Source organism: Chlorocebus sabaeus, chromosome 1 (assembly GCF_047675955.1).
Source record: "Chlorocebus sabaeus isolate Y175 chromosome 1, mChlSab1.0.hap1, whole genome shotgun sequence".
In the NCBI taxonomy this organism is placed as follows: domain Eukaryota; kingdom Metazoa; phylum Chordata; class Mammalia; order Primates; family Cercopithecidae; genus Chlorocebus; species Chlorocebus sabaeus.
The window spans coordinates 57,616,125-57,635,999 of NC_132904.1; the positions used below are offsets into that span (position 1 = coordinate 57,616,125).

The following is a 19,875-nucleotide window of genomic DNA, read 5'->3' on the forward strand; positions in this document are numbered from 1 at the left end:
CAGAGGTTAAGGTGAGTTGAGATCACGCCATTGTACTCCAGCCTGGGCAACAAGAGTGAAACTCCATTAAAAAAAAAATAGACCTATATCTATATCTATATCTATATCTAAAATCATACTCTATGGAAATTTAAAGACACTTTATTAAAATAAGAAACAAGTCAAAGATATCTACTATCATCATTATTATTTAGCATTGTACTGGAAATCCTAGTGTGTGCATTAAATAACAACAAAAAAGGAAAAAAGGTATACCGATTAGAAAGAAACAAAGAAAACTATCATAATTCACAGATGACTGATTATCTACAAAGAAAATCCAGGAGAGTCTACACTCAAATTATAATAATTAATGAGTTCTAGGCTGGGCACAGTGGCTCATGCCTGTAATCCCAGCACTTTGGGAAGCTAAGGCCGGCGGATCTACTGAGGTTGGAGCTTGAGACCAGCCTGGCCAACATGGTGAAACACTGTCTCCACTAAAAATACAAAACTTAGCCAGACACGGTAGTGGGTGCCTGTAATTCCAGCTACTCAGGAGAATCACTTGAACCCTGGAGGCAGAGGTTGCAGTGAGCCTCAATTGCGCCATTGCGCCATTGCACTCCAGCCTGGGCAACAAGAGCAAATGCCATCTCAAAAAAAAAAAAAAAAAAAAAAGGCCTTAATGAGTTCTACAAGACTGCCAAATAGAAGATAAATTAATATAAATAATTTTAACTATACACTAGCAACAGTTAGAAAATGAAATTTTAGGCCGGGCATGGTGGCTCACACCTGTAATCCCAGCACTTTGGGAGGCTGAGGCTGGTGGATCACGAGGTCAGAAGATCGAGACCATCCTGGCTAACACGGTGAAACCCCGTCTCTACTAAAAATACAAAAAATTAGCTGGGCGTGGTGGCAGGCGCCTGTAGTCCCAGCTACTCGGGAGGCTGAGGCAGGAGAATGGCGTGAACCCGGGAGGTGGAGCTTGCAGTGAGCCGAGATCACGCCACTGCACTCCAGTCTGGGAGACACAGCAAGACTCCATCTCAAAAAAAAAAAAAAAAAAAAAAAAAGAAAAGAAAATGAAATTTTAGAAAAGATACCATTTAAAAAAACAAAAAGTAAAATACCTAGCAGTAAATCTAACAAGATTCATGCAATATCTTAATGTAGAAAATTATAAGCTTTGAATAAAAAACTTTAAAGAAGAAATATGTAAATGAATAAGTAAATGGAGAGATATACCATGGTCATGTGTAGAAAGACTCAATATCACAAAAGATACAAAATTTTCATAAATTAATCAATAGACTTCATACAAATCCAAATACCAAAAAAAGAGCATTTAACTTGGCAATGTGATTCCAAAATGTGTGAGAAAAGTCAAATACCAGCCAGGGCTGAACTAAAAAAGAAGCAGGATGGATGATTTGCCCTTCCAGATGTTAAGGCTTATCATAGAACAATAGTAATTGGCAAATTGTGCTATTCATAGAGATAGTTAAACATCACAGTGGATAGAAAAGGGAATCCAGAAACAAGTTCTGCATATACAGATATCTATATAGGACAGAGCATACAGTGCATATTATTGGGAAAATATGCCAGAAAATTTTTTACCCATATAGAAAAATAAATATGGATATGTTATGGACTGAATGTTTTTGTCCCTCCCAATTTATATGTTGAAGCTCTAATCCCCAGTGTGATTGTAACAGTATTTGGAAATGAAGCCTTTGGGAGGTAATTAGGTTTACATGAGGTCATGAGGGTGGGGCCCCCATCATAGGATTAGTGTCCTTATAAGAAGAAGAGAAGAGACTAGAACCAGAGCTGTCTTCCTGTCTCCATCACATGAGGGCACAGTGAGACGGTGCGCCAGGAAGAGAGCCTCACCAGGAATGGAATCTGCTGAAACTTGGTCTTGGATATCCCAGGCTCCAGAACTCTAAGAAATAAATATCTATTGTTTAAGCTGCCCAATTTATGGTATTTTGTTATGGCAGCCCAAGCTGACTGATATATGATGCCTATATCATACTATATAAACATTTCCATTCTAGATGGATTAAAATCATAATTGGAGAAGACAAAACCTTAACACTTCTAATAGAAAGCATAGGAGAAATATCTTTCTGACATAGGAGAGGGAAGTACTTCTTAAGTAGACACAAATGCGCTAATTTACAATGGAAAATACTGACACATTTTATTAAACTAAACATAACCTCCATTTATTAAAGACACCATAAAGTGAATAAAAAGACAGCTATAAACGGACAGATGATGTTTGTAAAACACATAACCAACAAGGGATTTGCATCCCAACTGCTTAAAGAGCCTATGTGAATCAACAAGGAAAGGAAAATACTAGAGTAAGTGCTGAACAAGAATTTTCACAAGAAAGAAAACATGAATGACCAATAAACATATCAAAAGATGGTCAAACCAGGCAACTGAAGAAATACCAATAATACATAATTTTACATACATGCACACACATACATTAATCAGTGTGGCAATTGCAAGAGTTGGAGAGAAAGTGGAACACTAGGGATTATCACATTTCAACAGTGGAAGGATCAATTTGTGATATGTGAAAATGACTGAAAAAGACTTTGTCATTATCTAGAAAAGTTGAACACATGTATACTTTACCTCTATCAGGTATACACCCTAGAGAAATGATTGCATATGTGAACCAAAAGATGCGTACAAAAATCTCTGCAATATTATTCAGGATCACAGAAAAACTAATAACATCCTGAACATCATCAATACAAGAATGCTAATTTGTCATATATTCATATTAATACAATGGAATATTATATAGCAATGAAGATACATAAGCCACAGCTGCTCTACTTATTTCTATTATTAAATGCCATAATCAACATTGACCAATGGAAAAAAACTAGTCAAAGAAGAGCTATAAAAGGCCAAAATAGACAAAACCTAAACCCATATTGTCATATCTATATGCATATGTATTTTTAATATCATGATATAAGTAAAATTAAGATAGTAGTTTTCTCTTGGCAGGACTGAACTGAGAGGGAATGTAATAGAGAACAATTTGAGGGTCAATAAAAGTACTGGTAATGTTCTAGTCTTCAACTAAATGGTGGGTTCAGTCCTGTTCATTTAATTATTCCTTCATTAATCCATATTATTACATTTACTATATTATATACATTCTATATTATAAAAAGGGAACCATGGCAAATCTCAGATCTTTATGTTCAGTCTCTGTAAAAACAAAAAACAAAAAACAAAAAAGACAAAAAAAAAAACACAGTCCCAAATAACACTTTTAAAAATGGAACTTAAAAATATGGCAGACTATGAAATAGCCTATAATTTCATTGACAGGACCTACCCTCTCCCGTGGCCATCCAAAGGCTTAGATCAATGCTCAGAAGATTTATTGTTTGCCTGAAGAAACAACTGAGAAATCTGAAGCCTGTAGGTTTATTGGTTTTCCTCCTTGATAAATAATTTCACATTCTCCTTATGGAAATCCAGGATTTTCCAACAATGGAAAAGAAAACGTTACTCCCAAGAGAATGCTGAAATGGCAGTGATCTCAGGGCCAGAAGGTCTCTACCACCTGCCACTCCATATTCTTGTCCACAGGAACCTGTCCTAGGAGTCGTTCCCACCAGGGATCATCAGCCTTATCCAGATTTGTATCAGCCACTGTGCAGCCAGTGTTGCTCTCACCACAAAGTCTCTAGAAGGCAACTCTCAGCAATATCCTCACTGAACTTTCTAATAATCTCTCCAGCTATTTTATGGAATCCATTTGTCAAAAAATATAAGTTGATGTCTCATAAGATGGTGTGACCAACACCTCCCCACCATACCTGAGATGAGACATAAGTTCAAGGCACCTCACTGCAGCTGGCAGTGTCTCAGCTCCCATAACCAGAGAGACTTAGTAAATACCCCAGTGAGAGGGGTGATGCCTGAGCCATTGGTATCTTTGTATAAGCAGCCTTGCCATTTTGTTTCTTTAAACGTTCTCTCATGTTGCTTCCTGATTTTGTCATTTGGGATTTGGGAGACAATCCTTGCTTTCCCCAGCATCCATTGTTGGGTTTACATGTACTATTATCTTTTAAGATAAGGAGACCTATTCCTTCGCCAGTATCCCAAATCACCTTGGTTTCATCAGCTGCTATTCTCTGCACCTAATCCAGCTCCAACTCCTTTCTTTCCTCATCATTGTGATAAAGGCCAGCAGAATCCCATGCTACATTTTGTTTATTTGGATAGCAGCACAAAGCTGGCACTGGAACCTTGTGGCATGTGGAGAGAAGGTGTCCCACAGGGCAACCAAAGCATGGGTGAGTTCCTAGTTCATAAAAGTGGCTAAGGGGGTACTGGTGTAGCTATTTGGTCATTAGGCAGAGGTTAGTCTTTCACTAAATAGGCTCCAGACTCAAGCTGAATCAGTGTCTGAACTGAATAAGGTGGTGCTTGGTCCCTTTGGATACAATGGCAGAGAAAGAGAGCTACGCTGGCCTCAGAATATTTCATATCCAAGAAGAGGAACTAACAAAGTTATCTCAGGGAATTTGGACAGGTGAAAGAAACAAGTGGCCTTAAAATATCAGAGTTACCTAAAAATGTTCAATTTTGCTTTCTATTTCTGGAATGCCAATACAACTCAACAGGATAATGAAAAGGATGTAAATGGAGTAGAAATATCACCTCTGAAATCTTGTGTTTAAAATGTAGACATAGATGTATTGTACCACTACACAGCACCTTTGACTTCTCTTCTGAGCGCTAAATTTGATGTGACTGTCGACAGATTAGTTTTGCCATTATCTATAGTTTCTTTCCAGACTTCCCTCCTTGTAGCTTGGATTTTGTGAGTTTTACATTTAAAAATGTGGTTCCAACTCTTCTCAACCACTCCCACTTGTAGGGTTGAAGTTGAGGATCCAATCATGGGAAATGCTCTTGAGCCAACTTGAGAACACAGGTAAGTACCTACTGTTCTCAGAGTCAGGTAATGGTCTCTTAGCTGCAGACTACGATTAATAGAATGCCAGGTTGCATTTAGCACAAACAACCTGAAAAAACTCTAAAGAAAATGAGGTATGGAGGACAGATAACACCTGCGTCTCTTAGGGACTAGCTAAGAATCTTAAAGTAGAAAAGAGAGAAAGTTATTCTTTAATGTTTGCATGTAATAACACTTGGAAACTTCAAAATCAATATTGTTAAAACCCTGTTTCTGAAAAGGTACAAGGAGGTTCTGAAATAATTGCTACATGCACACTGATATGAATTTTACACTTTGTCCTCAAGATAATGTGTAAGTAATCTGTTTTCCTGCCAACTAAGATGCCCCCCACCACCAAAATGAAGAAATGCTGGACTCACATTGGTGACATATTCGATATCCTTCCAAAGGATGCACTCCATGGGGAAATCAGCCAAGTCTAAGAAGTGATCCACCACCACTTGGCCGATTAAGTCATGACGAGAGAACCTGTCAAAGTCGTACACAGAGAAGTGAAGCTTCCGTGCTTCAAGGTCATTGTAGGGAACCGGAAATAAAAACACTTCATCAAACACAGGGTTCAGGGTCTTTCTGTGAACTTTAGTCTGGTGTTTTGTTTTCCGATCAGGAAGCAAATAGATCTTGACATAAGGATCTGAAGTCCCAGAAAAGTCCTTGGCGGGCAAATTGACAGCTTTGTGAATCTTCACTATGAGCTGTTCTAAGTCACAGTCATATTTTAAAATGAAGTTCAGTTTCCCACAAGCCTTGCTGTTACTCTGTCTCCCGTCATCATTATCCAATGACCTCTGCTTATATAACTCTGGTTTAATTCTACCAATTCCAGTCAACTGTTCCTGTTTTTGAAGCTGCTGGATATTGAAGTCCGGGTTTGACAAGTTGAGTTGTCTTCGGATTGAATTATGCCTTCAATGAAGAGCAACACAGAACAAAGTTACAATCTTATTAGCTATGGGTCTCTCGGAAACTTTTGCCTGGGATGTAGGTAGACTGTTATGTTTTGTTAGGAGCTTAGAACTGTGGGCTTTTTTTTTTTTTTTTTTTTGGCCTAAATTCAAAATGCTCATCAGTGTGAGTAAGCTGCTCCCTAAGGCTTGAAGCTCAAAACCGAGGGTTGGTATCAGGAAATGAACCTAGGAACATGTGACCTCGGAGCTTTAAAGGTTTAATACACTTTCTAAACTGTCTAATATGCCATTAAAGAAGCTTATTTGTCTGGTGGAATGTAAAGATTTGTACAAACTGCTTTAAAAAAATTATTCAACTTTATATATAATATCATTTCGAAATTGAAATAGCCAAGTGTTGCCTTAAGAAGAATGAACCTTTCTCTAAATTACACAGAATTTCTTGCCACCGGCTTATAGCTTTATAAGGATATAAATTCTTACTGGTTCAAATCAAATAATTTCATCACAAGAACACAGCTTTTGCTCATGCAAAAATGTATGTGACTGGGATGTGTCTGTATGTAGTGGCTCTGACAGGTACAAGTGGGATGTGTCTGATTGTAGTGGCTCTGACAGGTACAAGTGACAGCACTGGGATTGTGTTTTGGCTGTACACACGGGTGATTAGTGATCAAGAGGACAGGTTTTATTTCTGAAATAAACACTAATGGCACAAAAATTAAAGATGAGCTACTATAAATGTATGTATGGATTCAACTGGAGACGTTGGATACTGATACTTTTAAATTAAATATTTGCTACTGTAGTATACTCTTCACCCTGTAAGTGTATGGGTTTGGGTTAGAAGTTTCCCTAAAATTCTCTTTAAAGCCTGTCTGATCTGTGCATTTCTTCCCAAGTTGAGAGTAGTTATCACATACAAGGTTGTTTTTAAGGTTACTTTTGTTGTTTTTAGCTCAGTTTAGAGTCATTATATTGTATTGTATGCATTTAGTCAACAACCTTAATTAAAATAGCCTCTTTACTAGAAGGTGAAAGAGAACAGCTGGGATGTCTCTTAGGGATTGGTAAACAGTTGGAGAGGCAGAGTAAACATTTGAATTTGCCCTTCTCTTCCTTCCTTCAGACAATGAAATAAAGATGTAAATATGGAATCAAGGGACCCCCAGATATGTTTGAAAGTGTTCTCCCTTGTCACCACAGATATTGCTATGCTGAGCATTCCTCTTTATCCTAAAATAGCCCCCTAACCACTAATCACCCACATGTATGACAAGAGTAATGTCACAGAGCTGTCACTTGTACCTGTCACATCTATCACAGTCCATAGCAAGCAGACATAGCCCAGTCACATACATTCCCACATGTACAAAAACTGTGTGGTCCGAAAGTTGCTGATGGAAGATTTTAATCACTTACAGAGAAATCCACAATCTTAAGGTTTCTCTGTATTTTATGATTTGGATGGGTGAGGGAGGGAAGGCAGGAGTTGCTGTTAAGCATCTAAAACTGGCTTTCTGCGCTAGCGCAGCCAGGTCATTCCCTTGTCCAGAAGTGGAACCAATGTAGTGCTAGAATAGAGCTTGAGTCTCACTTTACTGGACTCTGTGGGCAGAAAGGACTGGGAGGCAACAGAAAGTAGCCTGCCATATGCAGAAGTTGGAATAGGCTGGTGCCAGCCCTATTTCCCTTTGCTATTGATTTTTCTTTACAGACTAGATTCAAAAAAGGGCCATAATTGGGTCCTGCATCAGTTCCCACCCTTCTAGGTACTGTCTGGTAAGTGGCACTATTTACATCATAAAAGTGCATCCTCAATATCCACCGGATGCTCCTTTTACAGATGAGTCTGTAGAAGACCAACAATTCTGTGTCTACACAATCCAGTCCCAGACAACAATCTCGTGTCAGTCCTAGGCCCTGTCACTCTGTTCTCTGCAGATAGTTGCTGGGCAGACTGTGTATTACAATTTACCTTTGAATTTTCTTAGTACTGGCATTAGATTAATCACAGCAACATTTTGTCTTCACCATTGTCTGTAGGACTAAATCTACCATAGTGGTGTTTTTTTGTTTTGTTTTGTTTTTTAGATGGAGTCTCACTGTTATCGACCAGAGTTGAAATGCAATGGCACGATCTCAGCTCACTGCAACCTCCACCTCCCAGGTTGAAGCGATTCTCCTGCCTCAGCCTTCTGAGTAGCTGGGATTACAGCAATGTGCCAACACACCCGGCTAATTTTGTATTTTTAGTAGAGACAGGGTCTCTCCATGTTGGTCAGGCTGGTCTTGAACTCCCAACCTCAGGTGATCCGCCTGCCTCGGCCTCCCAAAGCGCTGGGATTAAAGGCGTGAGCCACTGTGCCCGGCCACCGTACTTCCAATTTTGATTTAAAATACATGGATTTGGCTACTTAGTAGTGTGACATATTCTGTTCTACATGTACATTTTCTTAGACATGAAATCTGAAGATAAATTGTCCCACATGCTCAGCCCTTCCTAACCAAAGTGGATTGCCAACAGGGAGGCGGGGTTGTTGGTAAAGGTCAAGACTGAAAAAAGATCCCATTCCCTGAGAACCCAATTGCATAGGAATACCTCCAAAAATTCCCAATATAGCTGACCTCTTAAAAACCAATCACAGGCTAGGTTCAGTGGCTCATGCCTGTAATCCCAGTACTTTGGGAGGTCAAGGTGGGCGGATCCAAGGTCAGGAGATTGAGACAATCCTGGCTAATGTGGTGAAACCCCATCTCTGCTAAAAATACAAAAAAATTAGCCAGGCGTGGTGGCGGGCACCTGTAGTCCCAGCTACTCGGGAGGCTGAGGCAGGAGAATGGCGTGAACCTGGGAGGTGGAGCTTGCGGTGAGCAGAGATTGCGCCACTGCACTCCAGCCTGGGCCACAGAGTGAGATTCTGTCTCAAAAAACAAAACAAAAACAAAAAACAATCACAGTTATGGGCTAGGCGCAATGGCTCACACCTGTAATCCCAGCATTTTGGGAGGCTGAGGCAGGTGGATCACTTGAGGTCAGGAGTTCAAGACCAGACTGGCCAACATGGTAAAACCTTGTCTCTGCTAAAGATACAAAAATTAGCCAGGCATAGTGGCACACACCTGTAGTCCCAGCTACTTGGGAGGCTGAGGCAGGAGACTCACTTAAACCCAGGTGGCAGAGGTTGCAGTGAGTGAAGACTGAGCCACTGCACTCCAGTCTGGGCAACAGAGAAAGACTTCGTCTCAAAAAAACTCAAAAACCAAAAACCAACCAACCAAACAAAAAACCAGTCACAGATATGAATACTATTATCTACTCAAACATTTTACATGATTAATTTCGTTCCTAACACTTTCCCCTCCATTCAGAATCACATTTACTATTGGGAAATCAGTTGAATCTAACTGTAAGGTAGTGGCTTAAAGCAGATAGCAAAGACTGCAACTGGGCATGATAGGTTCTTACTCCTGGGGCTCCCTTTCAATCTCTTTCAATTTCCATTCAGAAGAGAGTTAGAGTTTACTGGAGTTGGGGGAGAGGCATGGTAGAGTAGAGAAGCTTAGAACAGCCAGAGAACCAGGGTAACTCATAATCTTCCCGTATAACCTCTGGAGGTCTGGGGGCTGAAAATAAGAAAGTAGAGCACGGAGACTGCCCCAGGGATGTAAAGGAGAAAAGGGGGTGGAGGAAATGGAAAATCAATATTCTATAGCTCTCATAGGCTACTCAAACAGAGGTGGGAAGAAAAAGCAAGCCCAAAGCAAGAGGGAGGAAAGATACGGAATATAGTGCCACGACCTGAGCTTGCCCCACCCTAGGTGAGGTGGCTCTAAATGGTCAATGGAGGTGGTTTTGAGTGCAGTAAATGTGAGGCTCCCAGGACAAGGGTCTAGAATTTTAATGCCATTGACTGATGGTTCCCCCCTCTGAAGAAGAGAGGGAGAAAGACGTCTGGCTGAGGAAATTTTTATGAAGGAGATGATACTTGAGCTGGGCTTGCCTGCTTAACTTGGCCTCATCCTTAGCCACCTCCAAGCTGATGCTGTAGATGTCAATATGGACATTAAATCTGTTTTCATCTTGGTCTCAGTTCTCTAGCAGAATGGTACTTTCAGCTCTTCTGCCCCAGTAGCTTTTTCCAGAGTCCCTCACATTCACCCACTGCATCTTTGAGTCCAGGCTCTGTAAGCCAGCACTCATATCCCCAACACCCTTTCCATCGCGGGCTTTCATGTGCAGCCATGAACAAGTGCATCCTAATATGTGTTCGTTCACTGCAGTGGCCCATCTCAGAGGTGAAACCTGATCTGTCCTTTCCCTGGTTCTCGGGCACCAGTGTCTACAAGGCTTCAGGATCCAGGGAGAAAAAAGAGAGAAGCAAATTGTGGTTTCAGAAATGTTACTGGTTTCTTTCCTGTGTTCAAGTCAAGGCAGGGAATTATGGAAAGAAACAGTGGAGACAGGATGTTTTTCTTCTTCAAAATTCCCCTGGTCATGAAGAAGAGAGGGTTGGGTTGTCCTGAACCACAGGCAGACAGAAGAAGGGGAAATCCTGGATAGGGACAGACACAGTTAGTAGAATACAAGGGCTGGAGGAAGTGGAAATTTGAGGTTTTCTTGGCCTGAAGATTCAAGGATTTCTGCAGGAGTGAGATAATGAAGAGACAGGCATCAGGCCTTGGGGCCAGTGGAGGTGTGTTGTCAAGGGTAGGTGGATACACTGAGGCAAGACCTGCTTCCTCCCACTCCCTCCCAAGTTAAACAGATTTGAAACCTTGAATACTTTATCCTCCATAACTAAGATGAGCCTTTGTTCACCAAAACGTTCTCTACAGTAGCTCACGTCTTATGTCTCTTTTCATTACCAATAAAGAGAGAAAATATATACATATATATTATTCTGTAGTGTTATTGACACTACCTAATACTGAATTTTGCGCATAGCAAATGCTTGATATCTTAGAGTAAATACAGAAATGCTATGGATATAATAGTTTCTGATCATTTAATCCCAGTAGAGAAAACATTCATTTACATATCATTTCAGGGTCTCATGGAAGTTGAGATAGGTCTAGGCAACTTCCACTTTTGAAGCAGTTAGTTTCTTTAAATCTAAAGAAATAACTTCAGATTCAAAAATTATGTTTTAGATGTTTACAGTGAACCAATGTTCTCACCACACAAAAATATAACTTAATAGAAATGTGCTACTCATAGTATAATTACAACATTTAATTTTTGTGTACTATTTACTTGAGTTGTGGCCAATCACGGGACCTAAATTTAGAGTGTGATGGTTATCTTCCTCTTTCAATTCTGTCAGCATATTTCTGTAACTCTATGGATTGCTTAATTCAGAGATAAGGTCAAAAATCTAATGTGGGGCTCTTAATGAATGTGAGACCTGGGACAAATGGCCTTCTGCCAGCCTCACACCATTATAGGCTCTGCTCAGTTTATACTTCTGGCCCTTTGCCATTCTTGTCAGAAGAGCAAGAGAAAAGTAGCCTGATATTGACCAATGTATTCTGTCAGTCATTCACGGAAAAAAGTCCTCCGTGTGCCAGGTGGTGCTAGGGGCTGGATAGACAGGAAGAAACAAAACAGATGTGGTCTCCGAGTTCACAGAACTAAGTCTAGAGGGGAGTACAAGCAATAAAGAATCACTTAAAATAATTTAATCCTGTGAATGAGGGAAAAAAGGCAATGCGAGGGAGAACTGAAGTGGGAAGGAGTGGGGACAGAACACAGGCTTCACATGGGGTGGCCGGGGAGACCTTTCTGAGAAGGTGATGCTTCAGCTAGGGCATTAGAGAAGTAAAGGACCCAAGAAGGACAAAAAAAAAAAAAAAAAAAAAGAAAAGAAAAGCATTCCTGGCTGAGGGAACAACATGTGTCAAGACCTCAAGGCAGGAAGGGGCTTGGGGTGCTGAAGGAACTAAGAGAGGAGCTAGTGCAGCTGCAGTACAACAAGCTTCTTCCAGGCAGTCTCCTAGTGAGTTCATGTTAAAAGTGTCCTCTAGGGTCCTGCAACATGGTGGCCCTGGCCATAAGGTAAGGCTGTTGGAAGCAGACTGTGGCAGTATTATCATGCAGGGCCTTAACAGACCTGATAAGGGGTTTGTGGTGTGGTAATCGAAATTTTCGAAAAACCGAAGTGTTACATAAGAAATTTGAGAAGGCTTAAAAAAAACAGGATGAACTTTCATCTTAGGGCATGAATCAGGAAATGGATTAGATGGCCTTTCAAGGTTCCTTCCATTTTGGGGATCTAGGGATTTTCATACATTTGGAGTAGAGAACTTTATAAAGCTCTGGAATTAAAAAATTCCGAGAAAATTAAAATATCCACATTTCCAGCATATTGGATCACTAAACAAAAGGGATTTCATTCAAATAAAAAAGAATTGACAGGAATTTTGGATGGTATTAGAGTCACTGAAGTAACTAGACACAGAACATGCTTGATCTTGAAAGAACAACAGAAAGTCATTCTGACCAGAAACATTCTTAGAAGATAAAACAAAGCTCATCTTTAGGACATTTCAAAAAGGCACCGTGTCAGCCAAACATATCCAAGAACACATCCAAGCTGAAGAGGCCAGGTGAGGTTGAGATTTTTGATGTAAATGGTGTGACAGAAACTGTGCCAATCACAAGGATCCTGAAGACACCTTTAAACGGAGGCTATGTCTTACGTGCAATGGGAACCTGAGACTGTGATAATGGCTGTCCTGAGATGGTGATAATGGCTGCAGGATGGAAGCAGTAAGAAAGTGTCAGCAGGGAGAAAGTAAAGAACATAATGAGAAAGAAAGGAGAAGAAACAGTAACTGGAAAAGCAGACTGTTTAGAGCTTTCTCAGCAAAGCTTACCTTTCCCCTCCCCAAATATGGGTATCAAAAATATTACTTAAAGAAGAATGTTAAAAATGCTTTGAAGCATAAAGGAAATTTCATTCTCTTTTTCCTTTTTGTTAGCAAAAAGTGTGTATGTGTGGGTGCATTTTCTCATGATGCAACATAATCCCCAAAGAATTAGAAGACCATGTACTGCTCTTATTGTGGTGAGACCCTGAGACAAGGATATATATTTCTAGACAGACCCCATAAAACTAGGTCAGAAATAATTTAGGTATGAATGTTTTAAATGCATAAAAATGCAAATTGTCAGTATTAGGTCAAATGCAGTTAGAAAAGAGTAGTTTTCTTATAGTAGTTCAGATATTCCTAAACTTGATTTTTGTCATCAGAAAAGATAATGTAATTGCATGCCTTCAAAACTAAAATAAATCTGAATACAAAGTGCATTTTACAGGGATAATTCCTTCACTCTTCCTTTTAATTTTTTCCTTTCTACCCAATTTCTACAAATCAGTAGTGATGATAAGAGTTTTTATTTTTTAAGCAAATACTTATTGATATGCAGTATATTTATATACTTTTCCAGTATAAATATTGTGATAATTAGAGTGGCATCATTGCTATTAGTTTGTTAAAATTATGGCAGAGTCCTCAGATCAAATCTAAAAAGATCACAGTACTACCACCATATATTGGAGGAACTCAGACCAGAAAAGTTACATGCAGAGTAGAACCAAATAGGAGACAATTTCAAAGGAAATTTCAATGGAGACTCTATCTAAAAGGCTCTAGCTATTGAAATACTGAAAGGATTTTATTATGAGTCTGCACATTGCATGAACTCTATGACAGCATCAAACAGAGCTCTAGTTATATTTAAGTTTTAAATCTGAAGATAAATCCTAGTGATAAAATCTGAGGATTTCTTCTAAATCAAATGGCAGACAACTACCTATCTCCTCACAGTGGAATATTTTAGATTTGGCTCTTTGATTCAGAATTGAAAATAATGCTAAAATAAGTTTCTGAAACAATCAAATTATAAACTGACATATTCCATCCCACCTAATGAAAATGAGTGGAGCCTCTAGGATAAACTCGATTAACATAGAAAGGGTAAAGTCTTATTTCTGTTTCTGGAGAACAAACAATAAAGATTTTAAAAAAATACCTCCAAATTGTGTTTTATACTTTACAAATAACAGCACATGCTATTTCTCTGGCCATCACTCAGGCCAATATTTTCATTCTACAGAAAGCTGCTTCCTGAGTCTCTTTTCCTGAAATATCTTATTGAAAATGAGTTTTTATATCCAGTGATTTAGAACTGGTTGTTTAGCCTCAAATACACTTTTGTGCAATGTCTGAGCCTTGGGAGAGGCCATAATAGCAATACTAACAGCAAAATGGTAGCTCACATTTTGGAGCTTTTACTAGGTGCCAGACCTGTGCAAGCACATGTTATCATTTCACTCTTAAAACCACCTACAAATCAGTAGTATCTATTCCTCTTTTGAAGAAGAGGAAATGGATAGATATGGAGTTTAAGTAATTTGTTCAATGTCACACATGTAAGTAAAGCCAATTCATTTGACTTGAGAGACCGCATCTTTTTTCACTGCATTATATTATTTCTCTACTGCTGAAGAGCATAAAGCATCCAGACAATAAAAAGAGAGTGACCTAGGTGTTGGTACTCTGTAAGCCTTCCAAAGGCTGAAGATGGACAAAAACCTCCAGCCACACGGTGGAGTCTGAAGAGAGCCTGTGTGTGACTGTTAGGATAGGTTAGACGCACAGGGAATAAATTCTAAAGCAGTAGGAGGGCAGCAGGGAAGAGTGGTTAAGAGCTCAGATTCTTGTGTTGGTTGAACCAGTGTTCAAATCCTGACCTGGGTATTTACATATATGGCTTTTAAAAAAAGGTAATCTCCTTAAGTTTCTTCTGTTGTAAAATAAAAATGATATTAGTATACATTTCATGCTAAATTGTGAGCTATAACAAAATATGAATATAAAGTTCTTCCAGAGTACTTCACACATGCTGTCTTAATAATGTTAACTATTATTTTTATAAACTAAGTAGAGACCAAGAAGGGCTCAGGAACCTAACTTCAACGTTAGGTTAGCATGGAGTTTTCCATATTCATGTCTCTGATACAGAACAGAAATCTAAAAGGTTATAGACTTCTTGACCAATCAGTGCTATTTTTGCCAGAGGGGGAATGGGGTGGTCCTTCCTTGCATTCAGAAAGGAGGAGGCATTACTGACCGAGCCGAGGAGGTTGGCTCTGTGACTTGGCGCTGCACGCGGACGCCATGGGCACAGTTCTCCTGGACTCCCGTCTGGGCGGAGAGGGGAATGTCAGGGGAGGTGTGGCTGATCTTCATGGAGGAGTCAGGGCAGGGTGTGGGAGGGTCTAGGAAGTCCTCACTGTTCTCCTGCTCATTGGTCTCTGTGTCCGTGTAGTTAAGAGGCTCCTGGTTGTTGTCTTTGCTACTAGAGGGCAGGCCTCGTTCTCGCCACGGAACCCAGCAGAGTTTCCAAGATACGAAGAGAGACACGCCAAAGAGAGCAAGACCACAGGCAGTGACCACAAGGGTCAGCAGGCTCACTGAGATATCTGCAAAGAAGCAAAGATCAAAAGTCAGTGTGATCATTCCCCACAAGTCCACCCATTGCATAGTATGGGCAAAATGACCCTCTCATCCACTCATCCCTTGGGAGCTGACTGTGGAAGGTCAATCTGGGGCGCACGGCTAGGTTACTTAATTCTGGGGCAGTGGCGATGAGAATTCATACACAAACCAGAGGACCAGTGAGCAGAAACACAGAGGAGGTACCATAGCATGCAGGTCATGTTTAGAAACAATAAACAGCCTGCTATGGCAAGAAAATGGATACATTCATGGAGACTAGAATGCCCTTCAAGTGAAATGATACTCTATCCTACAGGCAGCACCAATCATTAATGTTTTTTGAGCAGGGCAGTTTCAAATGTCCTTAAAAATTATTCTGTCATCTCAGAGAGCTGTACAATGTAACTGGGGAATTGTGTAAGTCATAATTTTTTAAAATAAGAGAAACTAGAGGGCTTTTTTGGGTTCTATTTTTCCTATTAACTTTTACGGTTCTAAGCAAAATGAAGCTCAAATCTTCTGTGAATTTTGCAGCTTCAAGAATAACCCCCACTCAGTGGTAAGTCCTCAGGACTCAGGATAGAATATTATAGTTTGGGTTTCCCCAGTAGTATACCCTAAAACAAGTATTCAAGGGCAAAGCATTATTTAGAAGGAGAAGGAAACACAGGAGAAGTGATCCAGAAAAGGAAGTCAACAAAAGGTACACTGTCAAGTCAGTTCCCATAGTGAGGGAGTAAAGGTTAAGTCTGCTAGGGAGGTTTAATACACCTCAGATACACCTCACCCAAGTGGCACGGGATCCGAGGTATTACACATTAGCTCTCTTTAGTTATTAATTGGAGGGCATTTCCCAAAGGGCATTAAATTCTCATCATTTGACACCTGCCCGGATGAACAAAGTAAGCTTCAGTGGCCAGGAAAATCCCACATTGAAATCAATGCAGAGGCTGCACTGGAGGTCAACAGGCACACAATGAAGTGGTAAGGGGACACGGCAGGTAATGACAGCATCTGCTACATGGATCATGGATCACAGCCCCACGGTGTCAGCAAGTCTTGGCAGTTCAGTATCCAGTGACTGTGCCCCTAAGGTTTAAAACAGTTCACCCCCTCCAGGCTTCTGCCCCAAGCTACAGTAGAGCCAGGAGGCTGAGCATCAATCTGAAAGCATTTCTGGCACTATGGTAGCCATAAAATCCTTATTTTTTAAAGGACAACCCTGCCTGTCATTACGGTGCTTCATTACACCTGGAGCCCCATGGATTCTCCCCAGGGTTTGCCTCTACTGCCCATCATTAATATTTGCATTGCTTCAACCAAAGTTTTCTGAATGCCTACTACATGCCAAGTGCCACGCTAAGCTCTGGAGATACAATGAGGAATATGATAGGCGCACGCCATGTCTTCATATATTCATATTCTAATGAAGGAGAAAATTAGAAATTGGTCATTTAGTACTCACAATTTCAACTGTGCACAGCACTGCCAACATACTATGATCTGTGACAAAGCTGTATTTCTGCTGAAGCATGCATGGGAACCCCTCCTGCAAGTCACTTACCTACTGAGTCAAGCTGAACAACTACCATCCATGTGCTTTTTAATATGACTCTGAAGGTACTTGGTCATTCTTGTAAACTGACAAAACTGTTTATCAAAAATTGCTCTTAAAAGCAAGCCAGCTGCCAGGGCTGTTGATGGATTTAACATATTTCCTCTTTGCCTCCAATCAATCTTCACCCTTCTACTGAAACAATATTATATCTCTGTTTGAAAATACTGGAGTTGAAGTTTCAATATGGGTAACTGTGCAAATCTTTTTCACTTTTGTCTCCTCAAATCCCACAGAAATGGGATAAGCAATGGGAAATAAGAAAGGACATCATCAATTCATCAGTTAACCACTAACTTTGAGGAATATCTGGAATTGTTTTAAAAGAAAAGGCAGTTAGTGTTGAACATTTAACACAGGCAAATGAAGGGAGACTGAGAGAAATTAAAAATTAAAAATCCCAGGTGCAGAGCAACAGGCAGGGATGGGGGACAGGGAGTGGAGTCAGTGGGGTCAAAATAAAAGGGACTATAGGAACTATACCTCACAGAGCCCAGCATGAGGTGGGGAGGGCATGGTTTGACCCCAGACTCCACCTGGTTCTGACCACTCACACAGGAGAGTAGACAATATGCTGGTGCAGACTTCTGTGGTGGGTGATAGTGCTGGGGGACCAGGAAGGAGGAAACCTTGTCCCAGGTAATCCAGCTGCAAACATCAATCCCCACCCTCTCCAACACAAAACAGGCTCCACATAGCAGTGAAATCTCTTAATACGTTCTACAGTCTAAATGGAGACAGAACTTCTTCTCTACATTCTGTTAATCACTTCAGCTCTGTCCTGACACAGACACTGCTAGGAGACCACCACCAGCAAAGGCTGGAGGAGGGGCACACTGGGAAGCCATAGGATTTAGGAATGTGATGAGATAACTGTATTATTAGACACTCTGCCCTATCACAGAGCTCCTCTCCAAGGGAGAAGCATAAATCCCAATCCTCAATGTTGGTCTTGGGCATACGACTTGCTCTGGGCAATGAAATACAAGTGAACATGGCCCACGTCACCTTGAAGCAAAGGTCCCTTGTGATCCCACCTTATGCATGAGAAAAAGAGCTCTCAGATAAAAGCTGATCTTCCAGCCTGACTGCCATAATGAGAAGACTTGCGGCATGAGCCCAAAGACCAAAACAAGGAGTAAACTTAAACATGACTGACAACCTGAGGCAAAGCTACAGCTGATCCACAGATCCATTAGCAAAACCTAAATATTTAGTGTATTAAGTCCCTAGAATTTTGAAGGGATGTTGGCACAGAAAAAAAAAAAAAGGTAATTTATGTGATCATATAATTTACCGTCCAAAGCTGGGACACTTTTAGGAGAGAAAAGGGGTTATATTAATAATTACATGGGGATAAGATACTTAACCTAGGATTGTCTGGGCAAAATTAGGACGTAGGGTCATCATAAACTTAAGAACTCCATGTGATCTCTGAACTCATCAGCTTAGTACAACATGACCTCTTGGGATTCACTTGGCATAGTAGCATGCTAAGTAAATTGAAGTTCTGCCTCACTTTTACTAGTAACCACAGGACCCCGACCCAGTTTAAGAACAATTCCAGCTTGATAGTTGACTACAGCTCATGCACTCACAAAACAGCCTGCTCAGAAGTCCAGTCGTGGGGGATCCAGAAGAGCAGAGATCTTGTCTCTCTCAACACTGACTGCCAAGAATCTAAAAGAGTTCCTGGCACACAGTAGGCATTCAGTAAGTGATGAAGCCCACCTGAGGAGCCCTGTGCCATGTGCTATGTCTACCTTGAATTACGGTTGTGTGGGTTGTGGCCTGTAAACTCTAGGGGGCACCAGTTACAGTCATAGTCATTATAGATTTTTGTGCATATTGTTATTTTTTAAATTGCGGAAAATGGCAGGAGTGGCTTTTTTTTTTCTGATTTACACAAAGGTGCTGTGTGAGTTAGCAGTGGCCCAGAGAGAAATGCCACAGGAAACACCAGTGGTGACCTACACAGCCACACCAGACACCAAGCATAACTGTCTAGGCTTCTGTTTACAAATAGCCGAGTATGTCTTCTAGATGGTACATTTCTACCTTTCTCTTGTTTTTTCAGAAAGAGGTGCTAGAAAGCTACTTTGGCATCACTAAGGCTATACTTCCCACCTCAGACCCATGACCTCCAAAAACGGAGCGGGAGCATCAGCTTAGAATCACGAGATATTATTTCTTAAGTTAGGTGGTAGAAACATGACTATTTATTTTATTGTTAATTTTATATGTGTTCATGAGATTTATTATTGTCATTTATGGTATATCTCATTTTAAAAATGGAAAAATATATGACATTAAAAAAATCATGACATAATTTTTGTAAAGAATAGGAATAGCATAATTAGTCCTTTTTTCCAAGAGTCGAGGTAATAGCCAGATAGTCCCTCAACGATGAAAAGAGGCAAATGGCAGACCAGTTCTGATCCAGATCCCTAGAAGTATGGCTGCTGTGGGGGTGATTGTGCATAAAACTATACCCAGAGCTGCCATGGAGTGTATTCTTCCCAGGAAAGGTGTGGCATAGGATGCCCTGTAATCATGCCTGTTTGTCAGAAACCTCTTCTACTGGCTATTAGCCCTAGACTTAAGATATGATGCATTGTAGCAATATCCCTAGCACACCACATAGAAGACACCCATGACACCTTGGACCCAGCAGACATTCCAGCTGGACACCTATAATACTAGAGGATTCCTGCAAGCATTAAAAAAAAAAAAAAAAAAAAAAAAAAAGTGGACGTGTTTTACAGTGACAGTGATTACTGGCCAAGAAGTAAAACATTTAAGCCCACATACTAACATGG

At 40.4% G+C, this 19,875-nt stretch overlaps 1 protein-coding gene across 6 annotated transcripts in view; it reads right to left on the bottom strand.

The window, feature by feature from the left end:
* The window catches only part of SYT9 (synaptotagmin 9), a 221,877-nt gene that overhangs the window by 143,178 nt on the left and 58,824 nt on the right, over positions 1-19,875 (bottom strand). For all 6 annotated transcript variants that reach the window (XM_008008133.3, XM_008008152.3, XM_008008160.3 and 3 more), the window contains exons 2-3: positions 15,074-15,425; positions 5,386-5,932 (exon numbers count right to left, since the gene is read on the bottom strand). In XM_008008133.3, coding sequence (XP_008006324.2) covers positions 5,386-5,932; positions 15,074-15,425 — 899 coding nt within the window. The remainder of the gene's footprint in view (positions 1-5,385; positions 5,933-15,073; positions 15,426-19,875) is intronic.